This window comes from Drosophila grimshawi, unplaced genomic scaffold (genome assembly GCF_018153295.1).
Source record: "Drosophila grimshawi isolate 15287-2541.00 unplaced genomic scaffold, ASM1815329v1 contig_1367, whole genome shotgun sequence".
Classification (NCBI taxonomy): Eukaryota; Metazoa; Arthropoda; class Insecta; order Diptera; family Drosophilidae; genus Drosophila; species Drosophila grimshawi.
This window is the reverse complement of record NW_025062889.1, coordinates 13,702,340-13,717,728: the sequence shown is the minus strand read 5'-3', so window position 1 is coordinate 13,717,728 and position 15,389 is coordinate 13,702,340. Positions and strand designations below refer to the sequence as shown.

At 41.5% G+C, this 15,389-nt stretch overlaps 4 protein-coding genes across 4 annotated transcripts; 3 read left to right on the top strand and 1 right to left on the bottom strand.

Moving 5' to 3' along the window:
* Positions 1–4,993: 4,993 nt before the first annotated feature.
* On the bottom strand, positions 4,994–7,358 carry LOC6559170 (nucleolar GTP-binding protein 1). The gene is made up of 3 exons (XM_001986728.3): positions 7,237–7,358; positions 6,837–7,111; positions 4,994–6,770 (listed from the first exon to the last, which is right to left on the bottom strand). Exons 1-3 carry the CDS (start codon positions 7,282–7,284, stop codon positions 5,135–5,137), a joined length of 1,959 nt encoding a protein of 652 aa, XP_001986764.1. The 5' UTR covers positions 7,285–7,358; the 3' UTR covers positions 4,994–5,134.
* Positions 7,359–7,502: 144 nt separating this feature from the next.
* Positions 7,503–9,111, top strand: LOC6560597 (transcriptional repressor CTCFL). Its single transcript, XM_001986727.2, has 2 exons — positions 7,503–7,618; positions 7,684–9,111. Exon 2 carries the CDS (start codon positions 7,735–7,737, stop codon positions 8,872–8,874), a length of 1,140 nt encoding a protein of 379 aa, XP_001986763.1. The 5' UTR covers positions 7,503–7,618; positions 7,684–7,734; the 3' UTR covers positions 8,875–9,111.
* A 294-nt stretch (positions 9,112–9,405) lies between these two features.
* LOC6559136 (eukaryotic translation initiation factor 3 subunit J) lies at positions 9,406–11,314 on the top strand. Its single transcript, XM_001986726.3, has 6 exons — positions 9,406–9,553; positions 9,785–9,876; positions 10,098–10,211; positions 10,268–10,556; positions 10,623–10,762; positions 10,839–11,314. Exons 1-6 carry the CDS (start codon positions 9,538–9,540, stop codon positions 10,899–10,901), a joined length of 714 nt encoding a protein of 237 aa, XP_001986762.1. The 5' UTR covers positions 9,406–9,537; the 3' UTR covers positions 10,902–11,314.
* Positions 11,315–11,710: 396 nt separating this feature from the next.
* LOC6559135 (WD repeat-containing protein 89) lies at positions 11,711–13,143 on the top strand. The gene is made up of 3 exons (XM_001986725.2): positions 11,711–11,773; positions 11,839–12,820; positions 12,885–13,143. The coding sequence occupies exons 1-3, from the start codon at positions 11,743–11,745 to the stop codon at positions 13,123–13,125; spliced, it is 1,254 nt and encodes a 417-aa protein (XP_001986761.2). The 5' UTR covers positions 11,711–11,742; the 3' UTR covers positions 13,126–13,143.
* The last annotated feature ends 2,246 nt before the right edge of the window (positions 13,144–15,389 follow it).

Genomic DNA, 15,389 nt, shown 5'->3' with positions numbered 1-15,389 from the left:
TTTTTAATAACACTGGCACCTGCACTGTAAACCTTATATTTTATATATAATGTTCATTATCATAATTATTCATTTTTCATGTAGCATAATTAGAAACACACAGCCTAATTTTAAAGATGAACTACACTGGGAGTTAATTTAATATTTATTTGATTTTCAGCAACATAAGAAATCAGTTTTATTTTTAATACATAGTTTGGTTTTCAGCAATGTTATAAAACCACCGAACTCACATAAACAAATAAACAAAGAGTGTGGTTCTTTGTAGTGAGCAGTCCCTTGGGAATTGTTAATGTTTGGGAAGTTCGCTAGTAGCTTGTATATAGACCTATTTATTATAACGTAGCGATAAACACCTTGATACGCATTCACTTCAAAGCCCAACAAATTGTTGTTGTTTCTGTTAGCTCGCTTTCGCTCTCGCTCTCACTCACGTGTGTGTACAATACACAACACACATTTGTATATAAATACAGGCACATACACAGAATAACATACGAGTCGTTTGTTTATTTGCACGGGAATGTTTATTGTTGTATTCTTGGTTCCGGGCAACGAAATTTCGCCGCTGTGCAAAGCATTTTGCTGACAATTAATTGTGCATTAATTTTAATTAGGTCAATATATTTTCTTCGTTTTTTTTTTTTAGCTCGGAGGCAGATGCAGACGAAAGCGAACAATGAGGCCAGATAATTAGAAAAGGGTCCTAACCGAGTTTTGTGCTTAGCACAGCACAAATTCTAACTAGCTTCACGTGGTGCACACATTTCAATTAGGAGTCGAAGAGGCATCAGGCTTTCACTTATACTCTGCCACATTCATAGTATATATATAAATACATACATACATACATGTATATATCATAGGACAACTGCTAAACACTGTTGGACAGGGTGGAAGAGCTGACAATTGGCCAAATTGTGCTTGCCAACAACGCAAAAAATGTCACACAATCGAGTTACTAGCAGAAGCTAATGCGATTGCCAGCTCTGCCAACCAATACATATACATTCGAAAATATATATAGTACAGTGGTCTCTCGCAAATTAACACGCTGCGGCTATAGACCCAACTCACTATTATATAAAGGAAACAGTTAACGCTAAATGCACTATCATTAATATATCATTTTATATGAAAAAGAGAAAATTGCGATGCTAATTTGTGGCTGCAGTAATTTTTTTTAAGTGACAACTGTATTATAATGTTTTGTGTGTATGTAGAGTCAGTATGCAGCAAGCTGCCAATACTCAGACACTGAGCAACAACGGCAATTTACACTCATAATTTATCTGTGCAGAGTGTGGAACCTACACAAATTTTGACATACTTCAAGGCGCCACTCGCACATACACCCAGAGAGAGAGAGAGAGAGACAGAGACACGGGCAGAGTGAGACAGGGAGAGAGAGAGTGTGTTGCCACAAAAATTGAAATTCTGGCAGCGGCAACAGCTTCAACTTGTTGACGTCGTCGGAAGCAGCCGCAAGTAGTGGGCGTCAAATGTTGGAAGGACGCGCGAGCCAGGAGCAACAGAGCAAAAAAATATAACATAAAATCACGAGGCGCTGCTGGATTCAACAATTTGTTGAATGTACATACACAGACACACACACAAGCAAGCACGCGTATTTGTTTTGTGTATGTGTGTGTATATATATATATTACATGAAATGAATAAAAGTATGTGTCGGACTTTTTTCGCTTTATGTAAAAACGAAAGACACACACACAGATGCGTCGAGTGCTGGGCAAACGGTTTGCGGCAAGTCCGTTGTGTGTGTGTGTATTTGTGTGTGTGTGTATATGTGCTCAATACAAGAATATAGAGAGAATGTAAAGGCAGGCGGAACGACAGGTTCCAAAATGGAGCCCCGAATTCAGCGTTGAAACGTTAAAGAGCAAATAAATGGCTCGAAACAAACAAAAACGATGAAAAGATGAAGCAAAGCACACACAGACAACAAAGTTAACCGTTAGCCAACAGCCAACCAACAGCACCAAAATGTGCGTAAAAGCACACTAAAGTCGAACTTTAGTTGTAGTTGTGTGCGACTCTGTGTGTGTGTGTGTCTGTGTGTGTATTTCCGTTAGATTCGCTGTGTGGGCTTGTTTTATTATTATTTTAAATTTAATTTAAACAAATTGTTTATGGTGTGTTTTCGTATTTTATATACGCACTGTTAAATGTTAAATTATTGGGTTTGTTGTTTATAAACATTTATTTATACGCGTTTTTTTTAAGTTTTTTTTTTATGTTGTATATTGAGTTTGCCCTAGGAATTTTTTCTTGTTTTTATTTTGTATGCTGTTGAATTTTTTATGAAGTCGCAGCACACACACTCACTAGATTGGGGGAGGGGAGGGTTGGCGGGGGCGAGAGATGGGCGGAGGGTGCCCGAGGGGACGACTACGCGCAGTTTTCGACTGTCCTCTGTCAGTATGGGTGGCGTGTATGTGCGTATTCGCTTGTACGCGCGTCTGAATGTGTGTGTGTGTGTGGCGGCGTACCAGTGTGTGTGAGGGAACGCGTTGCCGACGATGCAAACAGATCAAAATCTCGCCCAACACTGCTGGGGATGGCGTCTGGGCGCTGAAGCTGGCTACAGAGCAGCTTCCCGATGACTGCTAACAGCACACTGTTAGGCTAACATTATTGGGCCACTCACAGCAACGAATGCGGGCAATAGGTCAGTGTTAACAGTGAGTGAAGATGCTGCCGCAGTAATTGTTTCTGCTACTGTTACTGCTAGACCTGATACGGTGAGCGGGCTGGCTCTGTTAACATAACTGCTGTCGGCATCGGCAGCAGGCACAACTTTTTTTATTCTGTTACCTTTTTTTTTACAATCTGGCTAGCCTTAGTCTCTTATTTATACGATGCTGTTGCATGTTTTATCCCAAGCATCTGTTTTCTATCAAAAACTTTGTTGTGAACATTTACAACGACCTAGCCTGTGCGTGTGTGTGTGTATGTAGATGTAGGAATATACACGTATGAGTACGTTAGATGGGAAACGTTTTATGGCGGTGCTTCCGTTAGCCAAGCGGAAAAATGTTTACTACAAAGAAACACAACCAGAGCAATATGCAAAATGGCTTTGTCTGTGTGTGTGTGTGTGTGTGTGTGAGTGTGTGTGTGTTCTTATTCTACATGTTCTGGTTGCTGTTGCTGCTGTTGTTGCTGTTATTGTTATTGTAATGTATGGCGGATAGTCGGCAGTCGTGCATGGTCCAACGGTAATGTGTCCATTTTTTATGCGTTTATTTAAAGCAAGCATAAAAACTATATGGAAATTGTCAACGCAAGACTTAGCGCTAATATATATATATATATATATATATATATATTCACAAAGCAGAAGTAGATGATGTGGATGTATTTCTAAAAATGTGTGTGTGTAAAGGAGTCGCGGAGGCAGTTGCAGAGGTTGCTTGCCAAAGTCAATTAAGTTAGCCAGAAAAAAAACATCCAAGTCAGCCACAAACGCAGCCAGCTAAAATGTAACGTTCGAAAACTTTGGAGGCAGGTTGCCCCAAAAGTGCGCAACGGTTGTTGTTGTAATTGTAACGATCCGCGGCGTGCGTAAAACGCAACAACAACAACATCAGTCACAACAACAACCGACACACAATTACGCTCACAGACTCCACTTTGCTAATGGAGCTGGGTGCTTACATTGATGTTGCTGCTGCCTCTGCCACAAAGGGAATACACATGTTCATGCATACAACTACATCTGCACACCCACACACACACACACACACACGCACAATGAGCTGTTGCTGCTGAGGCACGCGCCACTTTGATTAGCCTACTTTGAGGCGCATTTTTATCAATTCGATTTGCATTACTCAAGGATATCCAACATCGTTTAGCTATTTTTTTTTAGACATATATATATACATATATATATATGTGCTTTAGGTTTGCTTTCATTTCACGTTCATTGTGTATTCCTAACTGGTTTGACTCACACAAGGACTGGGAATTTGGGGGTATTATCCGACGAGGACAGCCAAGCGCAGGCCATACGTCACCTGCGAGCGTGTCGAGTGGACGACGTAAACTGTTTGGTCTCTACGCACAATGCGACAAACGTCGCAGTAACCGCAACAGAAAAGAGAGCCTTGAATGTTAAGTTAACAGCACGCTAACAGCGAACCAAAGTTGGCCAATAGGTCAGTTACACTGCAGCTGCAATGCGTTGCCGCATCGCACAAAACACAATGTGAAAAATTAATTTCCATTAACAGACACTGAGAAAAAATGAGCAAGTAAGCAATTATCTAGTCAACAATGTTCGACTAGAGGCTGCCCTGTTTTAAGCTCTAAAAATTGGAAAAAATTTGTATGCATTCTTTGATTGATATTTAAATATGATTGATTTAGTACTAAAGCAAAAATCAGAATGTTAGCAAGGCCTATATGTAATTATCTGTAGAACTGACCAATACCTCAAGTGCATTTGCATAGAATAGGCCATCGCCTTTTAACTTAAAATTTATCGTTTTTTTATAAGTGTACATGTGTGTTTAATAAATTTACGTACACACAGAAATAGTAGCGCAAGGCTGTTTTGGGATAATAAATTTACAATATTTATGGTATTGCGATAAGAATGTACCTAAAAAGACATTTGGCTTCACGCCCATACTCATTTGCATTTGAAATGAGATTTGAAGCAGAGACAACGCATTCAATTGTAAAAATATATTATAAATTTAAATTACGAGTTCTTTTTACACTTGACTGAGTCGTCTGGCACCTACATTATCTTCTTAGAAGCATTAATCACAACCATATTTAGTTTTATTTAGATAACTATCTTAATGTTTCTTTTTCATTTTTAGCAAATTACGTTACTGTAAGTAGGACATACAAAATGACTTATTAAATCATTTTATTCTTTTAGTTCAATATAAATTTTAATAAATGATCCCAACTACCATAAAAAAAATTAAATTTCAATAATCAAAAATACAAGTAGCGGTTTTCTTTTGTAAATATCGCAAGGATATTTGAAAATTTATTGAATACAACTTGCATTTGATATGCAGAGGTGTTCGTGGAGTTGTTGCAGTTACATTTGTACAACGAATTATAAAGATAACTAACGGTAAAGCTAAGGCACTTAACGGCGATCGGTTTTGCCGGTGCCACGTTTGCCCGAATACAAATGCTTGGGCATCTTGGTGCCAATGAAACGATCCGCCTCGCCCTTGAGACCCATTCTGGTGACCTTCTTTGCAATGTCGCGTTTGGCGCGCACTTGCGCCTTCTTCCGGATGGCAACGTCCTTGATGCCAAGCGTATCGCGACTGGGCGCACGCTTGAGCGGCTTGCCTGTCTTCTTGACCACCGCCGAGGATTCCTTGTCCAACAGCGGCTGCTTGGGCGTCGTTTTGCTGCCAACGGCAACCTGACCACGTCGAATATCGACCACAGATTTGGTGAAATTGGCGTTCTCGTTGCCGGACATGTCGACGCCCAGGCCCTCCATGGTCTCCACCAGTTTGTTGACAGAACGATCACGCACCTTGGGCTGTTTGTGGCGCGGAATGATAGGTTTGTTCTTTCTGGACGACAGACGCTTCTCGTCGCGCAATTCGAAACGTTTTCCACGTATCTGCTTGGCCATTTCTCGAATCTCCTTGAGCGTCTCATCCATTGACATATCGGGCGGATTGTAAAAGCCACTCGATTCGCGCAGACCCTCCTCCCGTTCAAGTTCTTCTAGCTTCGAGAAAATATCAGCATCGATGTAGTCGGCAATGTTGTGTCCCTCCAGGAATTCGGGTATTACATCGTGGCGTTCATCCTCGGGTATTTCCTCATAGTTCTTCTTCAGATCCAGCGTGTAATCATCGCCCATCTCCTCCTCGATCTCCTTCTCCAGCTTGCGCTTACGCTCTGACTTGGCCGCATTCTGTTCGAGACGCGCCAGCGCCTGTTGCGGTATACAAGGAGCTCGAATCTTATCGTCTCGCGGTGCTGGCATTGCCACGTGCAGGCGATTCAGTATGTTGTCCACCTTCTTGGTACGCATCTTTTGGTCCACGCGATAGGAGAGCAGACGCTCACAGGCCTCCGTTTTCACCTCCATAACGCCCGTCTCCTGCACTGTGGACATATACATGACAGGCACCTGTTTATCCTCCTCCAGCTTGGTGATTATTGCCCGTCGCTCGGCGGGTAAATCCTCTGGTGTCAAGATGTCCACTTTGTTAATTGCGAGAATCAACGGTTTATTTGTGAAGAGTGGCTTGATGCTCTCGAACAACTGCACCTGGTCCTCCAACGAATGACCGCACTGCTCCGAAATGTCCATGAAGTACAGGACACAGGCACGCAAATGCGCCAAGGCTGTAATCGCCTGCATCTCAATCACATTACGCTCCTCGAGCGGATGGTCGAGTATGCCAGGCGTGTCGATCACCTGCCAGCGCAGATACTTGTAATCTGTGTGTCCTACATACAGGGACTTTGTTGTGAATGCATACGGTTGAACCTCGACGTCGGCGCGTGTGATTTTGTTGATGAACGAGGACTTGCCCACGTTGGGGAAACCGCAGATAATTATCGTTCGGGAGTAGGGATCGATTGTGGGCAGACGCGACAAGTGCTGACGCACTTGCTCCAAATATGTCAAATTAGATGCCTGACGCTTCAGAATTGTGGCCATGCGACCCAATGCAGCCTTCTTCAGCTGCTTGCAACGATACAAGGAGTCGCCATACTTCAACAGACGCACATAGTCCTTGGCCACGCTAGAGAATTATAAATAATATTATTCTATATATATATATATATATGACAGATTTCCAAATACTCACTTGTCTACCAAATGCCTGGCTGTGTTTAGCTGGCCCAGTGCCAGTTTGTAATGGTCCTTGTCGTAGAGAACGTTCATCAGATCCGCATAAAATGGATGCACATCGTCCAACTTGGGAAAGTCCTGAATGATCTGCGATAGACGATCATGGAAGTTCTGTTGCGTGTATTTCACTTTGCGCGTGTAAAAGGCACGAATCCGAGAGATTTTGTAGCCCTTGTGGACGACTGTGGGCGTCTTGCGCTGTGTCTTCGACAACATGATGTCGATGAAGTCCTGCAGAATGTTATAAAATTGTTATTATTTATATATTACGCATTTGTAAACACATTCATTGAGGTTATGTCGGCCAGGAGGGTGCACCAAGAAACATCATCAAATAACATTCTTGCAATGCTTACCTTTGCTGGCGGAACCACCATTATCTTTTTAAAGTTGTACAAACTCATTTTCGCAGTTATTTATTTATTTTCCAAGTTAATCTAAGGAAAATAAAGGGAAATCGCTAACAAATACACCACGCGGTGCCTGCAACAGATTCCAAAAAGAGATGAAATAGAGTCTAGTGATGGCTTGAAACATCGATAGCAACATCGACGAAAACATCGCAAAGCACAAATAATCATGACAAAAATAAATCGAATATTCCATCGATAGTTTTACAATTATCAACAAAGAGTGTTTAGGCTCATATTGCAGAAAATTAACAACATAAGATTACTTGGGTCAACAAGTTTGTTTCTAAATCACTTTCTAGCAATATTATAATGTATTTAAGCCAAGGTATAATCGCCGCATGCGAGACACGCGCCGCATATAATAAAAACATGGAATGTTGTTCATTTTAGGAGCGTAGCTTAATATACGAGTCATATGCAATATCAACAATCGCTTTAAAAATGCTGGAAGACAAGAGCGGCAAACCCTTCAAATGTGACCAATGCAATTACACGTCCAATCGCCAATTCGATCTGCGGCGTCACAAGCTGCGTCATGCCCGGGTGAAACCCATCGAAGGCTACATCTTCAAGTGCAGCGAGTGCCAATTTGCAACCAAATGGAAGCGCAACATGAGACGCCACATGCAGACGCACGAGAAAACTGTAGCTGCACACAAGGTGGAGGAGGAGGAGGAGGAGACGGAAGCGGAGGCGGAAGCGGAAGCGGAGCAGACCATCGAGGAGTATTTCGTGGAGGTGATCAACGGCTCAGAAACGGAGCCTGAAGTGGATCTCGTGGTGGAGGAAGCTCAACAGCCTGCAGTCAGCGTAGTGCTGCCAACGGATCAGTTCGAAAAGAATAAACGCTTCAAATGCGATCTCTGCCGCTATACATCCAAAAGGCTCTTCGACATACGACGCCACAAGCGGACGCACACCAGAGTCAAGGTCATTGATGGCAAAGGCTTCAAGTGTGACGAATGCAATTTCATTACCAAGTGGAAACGAAACATGGGGCGACATATGAAGAAACACGAGAAAGCACCCAGCGAGGCAGCGGTAGAGGAGGAGCACTCGGCAGAGCAGTCAACTGTTGAGTATACATTGGAGCTGATGAAACCAAATACAGATATATACACGATATATGCTTCTGAAGAGCAGTCATTGGAAGGGCTGATATCGCCAGGAGTGGATATAAAAGCAGCATATACAACCGAGACACAGATTCTGGATATTCAGGTGCCTGCAGAGAATCACAGTGATCCCGAGAAACGTTTCATGTGCCCCAAATGCGAGTATACCACAAAACGGATATTCGACTTGCGTCGCCACTTGCAGGTGCACGCGAAAACGAAGCACATCGAGGGTATTGCCTATCAGTGTAACACTTGCTCCTTCATAAGCAAATGGAAACGGAATATGCGACGGCACGTGGAAAAGCATCGGCGATCTTTAGTCCCAAAAGAAGCGCCTCCCGATAAGCAACAATTCAACGAAGTTGTTGTCGATCAAACGTCCGATTTGGACTCACAGGTGGAGGACACAATAGAGGGGGATCCCGAAGTGCTGCCATCCTATTGGATTGCACTAACACCATAGCATATTTATATATACTACTAAATCTTTAAATGTTGGAAAAGCTACGCCCTTAAGACCCCCATCTGCAATGGATTATTTTATAATCATATTTGCGGAAAGGCCTATAACTAATGGCCAAATTTTAGTTCAATATTTGATTACATACATATATTATTATTGTAAATAAGAAATTACGTTTTCTTGTATTTTATTGAAACAGCTACAGAAAATAATGGCAATAAATGAACAGTAAAATTAGCCCCAATCAACTTTTAATTTCACTCACATTTTAATATCAAGATGCAATGCAGTGAAAACACTGCGAATGCTCAACTTCAATATGCCAAGAAATCTGCGTGCATTGCATACATAAATATTTATATAATAAAATGTCTATATTTAAAATGGCATCTAATATGTATATCATCATTATTATTAATTATATAACAAACTTAAGCAATATATAATTTAGCAATCTTGTTATCGATACAACCGATAAGCTATCGATGTGAAATGCATAGTACATCGGTGTGACAAGAAACCGATGTTCGTACATCACTACTTTCGATCATTTTTACATAGACAACTTTACGGAATTGTTGCTTAAATTTGCTTAAATTTAATACAAACAGCTTTCACTTGAGCACAATAAATATTTAAAGGAGAACAAACAAATTAATTAAAATGGCCGACGACTGGGGTAAGTAAATGCACGTGGGTGCGTCACCAGTAATAATAACGTGGGCGCTGCGCATGTGGCGCTTCGTTGCCCTCTGCAACACACCCCTTCCCCTCTTTTGACTGGTTGATAGACAAGAAAGGAGACAATCAAACGTATGGCAAACGTGCACCCAACCTTGATATTTGTATATTTTTAGCAATTGTATATTAATCGAATATTCTTTCTGTGGTCTATGCTCGATCTCTGCAGAATTCGCCGCGGACAGCAAAGTTGTCGTAAAACCGAATGCAGCCAACAACATAAACAAGTGGGAGGGCGAGGACGATGACGAGGATGTTAAGGTGCGTCCAAAAAACAATTCAAATCAAATCAAGTCTATTCAAATCTGCAATCTGACAAGTCAACAACAGGCAGCCCCACTTTGGCTGCTGCTTGGCAGTCGAAACTTGTTTGTCGAAATAGTTTTCACTTTTGTTTTGCTGGACACGTGTGCAATTTGTGAATGCATTTTGTGTTTTTGGTTGTGACTCATTTGAAACGTATGCAATTTGTTGATGTTTAGGAGAGCTGGGAGGATGAGGAGGAGAAGAAGGATGAAGAGAAGCCCACGAAAACAGAAGCGCCAGCCAAAACCAAACCAAACAAGGTTCTCAAAGCGAAACTGCTGGAACAAGAGGTTTGTATTTGCAAATTAACTGATTTTATGCTTAATAATAAAAATAATACAATTAGTGCCTAGAAAAGGAGGAGGAAGCGAAACGTTTGGCCAACATGTCAACGGAAGAGAAGCTGGCGGAAAAGCTGCGTCTGCAGAAAATACAGGAAGAATCTGATCTGAAGAGCGCCCTCGAAACATTCGGCTTGACGAGTATAGACGGTGGCCTCGACTCCTTCAATCCGCAGAGCAATGAGGAATTCAAGGAATTTGGTGCCACATTGAGCTGGAAGATTGCACAGTACAAAGAGAGTCCCCACTTTCCGCAATTCATTGAAGATCTGGTGCAGGCGCTGTGCGTCAACTGTGAGTGATAATAATTACCTATTCATCTATATACATAATGATAATAATGAGATTTTTTTAATAAAGTGAGCACCGCTGACCTTAAGAAGGTCAAAATGAGCGTGGAGGTTTTGCACTCAGAAAAGTTAAAAATGGAAAAGGTCAGTGTCAAGAACAAGGGAGCTGCCAAGAACAGGGGAAAAGCCACGCTGCGCACAGAAAACGATGTAGGTCAAAACAAGAAAGGAATCGATTAAAAGTTGCTTTTCAGCATTTTCATTATTAATATTTGAATATTTACAGGATATTGATGTCTACCAGAAGTATGGAGATGATTTTACCGACGATTACGACGACTTCATGTGAATAGAATCAATACTTACACTCGTATATATATAATAACTGAATATATATAGTTGCTTGTTGATGTCGAGAGAAGAGAGTTCTTGTTACAGAAATTGCGCAGGAATTTAAATCCTTTTTGTTGATTGCTGATTGCAGGCGCCATATTGATATAAATATATATATATATATTTATAAATAATCGTATGACAGCACACACCATTACATCTGTAAAATAATATATATATACATATATATATATAGAATAACTAAAGTCGAGTCAAGCTAGCAATCAAGAAACCTCAACGATTATTCAATTTACAAAACACACACATACACAGAAATAGAAACTACAGAATAAATTAGGTACATGAATGGCTTCTTGTAAATTCACTTTTGTATAATATAAAGCGATATTAAATGTAAAACAAGCTCAAGTCTGATTTTTATTTTGTGCATATTTTGAAGCTGAAGATTGATTGATTTCCCCTACTCCAAAGAAGTTACAAATTTATCAAATAATCATACGATTTTTCGCATTTAGTTAATCACAGTTTACAGATCAAAAAACAATTTCGATAATGAAAAATGATTTTAATCTTCAAGAAAAAAAGTGTACTTAAAAACGCGGTAAGGCCGATAAAATGGATTCATCAAGCCGACCGACCGAAATTTGTCGATCTGTAAACTGTGCCATACATTCAAATCCAGTCTCGATAGGTTGGCGCTTGTGACGTCAGTCGTTTAGAGACATGGCATTTAGGGATGTAATCTTATTTTGCATGGCATGGCAAAGCAACTCTGCGCATTGTATGGCAACACTGGCCACCAGGCACGTGTGTCGAATTCAACAACAAAGGTAAACATGACGGAAAGCATCAATGCATTACTTGCCGGTATTATCAATATTATTGTCAATTAAATATCGAACATATAACTCTAAGCCGACTTGGCATTGCAGAGGCCGCCGCCAAGGAGTTGCACAGCTCCGAGGATGAGGAGGACATTGGGGACGAGGACACCTGTAGCGCGCAAGAATTGGCAGCAGCATTTCAATTTCAGTATGCACAGGACGAAGCATCGCTCACCTTAAAGCGGGATTACGTGCTGGGTCTGTGTGCGGACAAAGGATACACATGCTTGGCAGCGGGTCTCTCAAATACAGCCGTAAAGATTTACGATCTGAGTGCGGCGGCTGCTTTGACACCAGTTCACGTGGAACGAGTGCCAATTGTCGCCAGTGCGGATCAGGATGTCACCATTTGTGGCGTACGTTTTCTGGACGAGAGTCCACATACACTACTTGTGGGCACCACCAATGGCCAAGTGCGTTTGTTTGATTTACGCGCAACTGGGGAACAGGCACGGTTTGAGTACAAAGCTGATCCGGATGCGGATTCCCATTTGCCACCCGTACCAAAATCAATGACTTGTTTCGATCGCAATGCGAATAGCCGCATCATCTGCAGCGGCACGGAGCAACACATGGGCAATGTGTACTTGATATTCTACGATGTGCGCGAACGCAGGCAGCTGGGCGTCTACCAGGAGAGTCACGAGGATGATGTGACGCAGGTGTCTTTCCATGCCAAGAATCCGGATCTGGTGTGCACGGGCGGCACGGATGGGCTGATTAATGTGTTCGACATCAAGCAGCCGGATGAGGATGAGGCTCTGCTCAACACGATCAATACGGAGAGCAGTGTGCATCGCCTCAATTGGCACCAGAATGTCTACGAGCAGGACATCATCTCGTGCATCACGCACACCAACGATTTCAGGAGCTACGAGTGCATGGAGGGTGACGAGATCATTTCATTTGATCGTGCTGCAATTACAGCTGGAATACGCCGCAAAAATGCGGGCAATTTCAATTTAATCAATGCCCACAACATGCAAGACGATGGCGTCTTTTTGCTTGCCGGCACCAACTTCAATCGCGGGTGAATTGAACCTAAGTTTATTAAATAGCGTAGTATTTATCTAATTTTGCTCTCGTTTCTCTAGCGAGGTGCTGCGTTCGGTGACTGCCCCGGCCAAAGATACGCTGAAACCGCTCACAAACTTTGTGGGCAACAAGCAAATTGTGCGCGAAAGTATTTTCGATGCCACGCGCAATTTGCTGATAACTGGCGGCGAAAGCGGCATTATCTCCATCTGGACACCCGAGGCGAGCAACAAGAGTAGCAACAATAAGTTAAAGAGCAAATCGGTAGCATCTAAGAAACACACGAAAAATCCATATTAAAACGCAAACAATTTCAAATCAAATTTTGTAGCATCTAAGAAATACAATAAAAATCCATGTTAAAACGCAAACAATTTCAAGTACATTCTTTTTAAATTTGGCGCCATTTTATTGTTGCCAGCTGTTTCGTACTTGATGTTACCACACGCTATGCTGCCCATGTTGCCACCAAGTTAAGACATTGTTGTTCGCTGACAAAGGCTGCTTGCGTTCATAACGTTATGTGTGATCTAAAACGTAAGCGCGGTGGAATAACGTATTGGCAGAAGTGAATGCTCTTTAAATTTTTTTTGGGGGTGGATGTTCAACATATCAAAATGGGTGACTTTTTTTTAGAAACTTAAAAAATCGATGCTTAAAGTGCCATATTTATGTAGCACTTAAAGACAAAGTCAAATAATTTATTTGAAATGCCAGCAGTTTTTTATTTGTATTTATAATATTTTTTCCAGTATAATGGGAAGGATAGTTTAAATTTTCCATTAAAAAAAGGAATTTATTTTGAAATATTTGACAATGAATAATTATAGCTTAGATTTGTTTATAAATCAAATAAATTATATAATTATTAATGATGCCAAAAAAATTAATTACATAATTAATTCAGCAATTCAATTTAAAAATGAAAGATCTTAAAATATACGAGTTTCAGTTACCATTTAAAAATGTGTTTGGAATACTAATTTTAGTTTCCATAACTATCAGTTACGATTTGAAAATATGCCTGGAATATAAATTTGAATTCTTACAACTTTCAGTTACCGTATAAAAATCTTCTCAGAGCCACAAATGATGATTCTAATAGCCTAGTAAAAAAAAGATAGAATGATATTATACTCTCTCTTTCTCTCTCTATCTCTCCATCCTCATCCGTTCCAAATGGTGTCAGCTAGCTGAGCTTAGTAAAAAATTAGCACATCCTTAAGACGAATGGCCAGCCTCAATTCTCATTTTCTCAATTTCTCAATTTGTGAAATTCTTGATTTCAGTGTGTCAATTAGTGCTGCAGTAGGCATTTCGAATGCTTGCCCACAAATCGAGTAATCCTGTGCCACCGGCCGAGGTCCTGGCTAAATGCTGACATGTTGACAAATACAACACCTACTATACAAATCCAAATACAATACAAATAAAATTGCTACAGAAGTACCACCTAAAACGTAGCAGCGAACAGCGAAAGGACTAACCGGAACGACATAATTTTCACAAATTTACGCCAAGCGGCGGGATTGAAAACCCGAGTTGGACGAGCAACGGTTGCCGCCACCGTTGCAATTTGGTCCTGCGGCGCATACAGGATCGGTGAGGCCCGTTCCTTGTTCTGGAGCCACTCACCGTGCCTAATTTGCTCATGAATAAATTTGTGCTGTTTTGAATTCCATTGAAAATGCGTTGCTAGAAGCTGACCGAAACGAAGACCAGTCTCCGATTCCATCTCTCTCTCTCACGCCCTCTCTCTCTCTCTCTTTCGCTCTGTTTGTCTGTGAGTCTCGTCGAGCAACCAAAATATTATGGTGTTCCCTGCTGTTAGCGCACAGCCAGCGCGAATTTGCTGCGGTAAGTCGATGCTGTTTTTGGGTCTGCCAGCGAGTCCTTTTGGGCTTCATTTTTTCTTCTTCTTTTTTTGGTTCTTGTCGTCGGCTGTTGTGCTGTGATTTGACATGTTTGTTAGCAGGGCGCTTGACCCTGAGTTTTGTGTGTTCCACTTTGATGTGATTCGTCAATGCGGTGGACTACCGGCTACCGACTCTCGTCTCTGTCTCTGTCTCCGATCTCAGATCTGTGGATGCGCACATCTTGTGCGGATGCCCAGCAGCGTTTGTTGGCGAATCTGTGTCGGCCAGTCGCTTGTCTGTTTGTTTGTTTGTTTCCACTGCTCTTCTGCTGTTCCCAGTGCTGGAGTGGCATTCGTCAGGCTCGGCATGGGTCATCCCTGGCCTAGCCATGGAACCCCCTAGTGGGTCATATACCGCAATGCGCTGTATTTATAGTAAACGTAGCCGATCAATTGCGGTTCTGCTTAGCCAGCATATCAAGGAGTCCAAGAAGAGAGAGAGAGAGAGCGAGAGAGAGGAGTAGCGAGAAATATAGACAGAGAAGGATAAGATTTGCTTCAGCTTTAAGGTAGACCCGTTTTATGTGTTTATGTTTATACATTGACTACACTTGATTCCTGTGAACTAATGAACGTGTTGTTTATATGTATATCCTATCCTATTCGCACCTAATTTATCTTAAGGATGTAGATATTCCAAAATATCGGA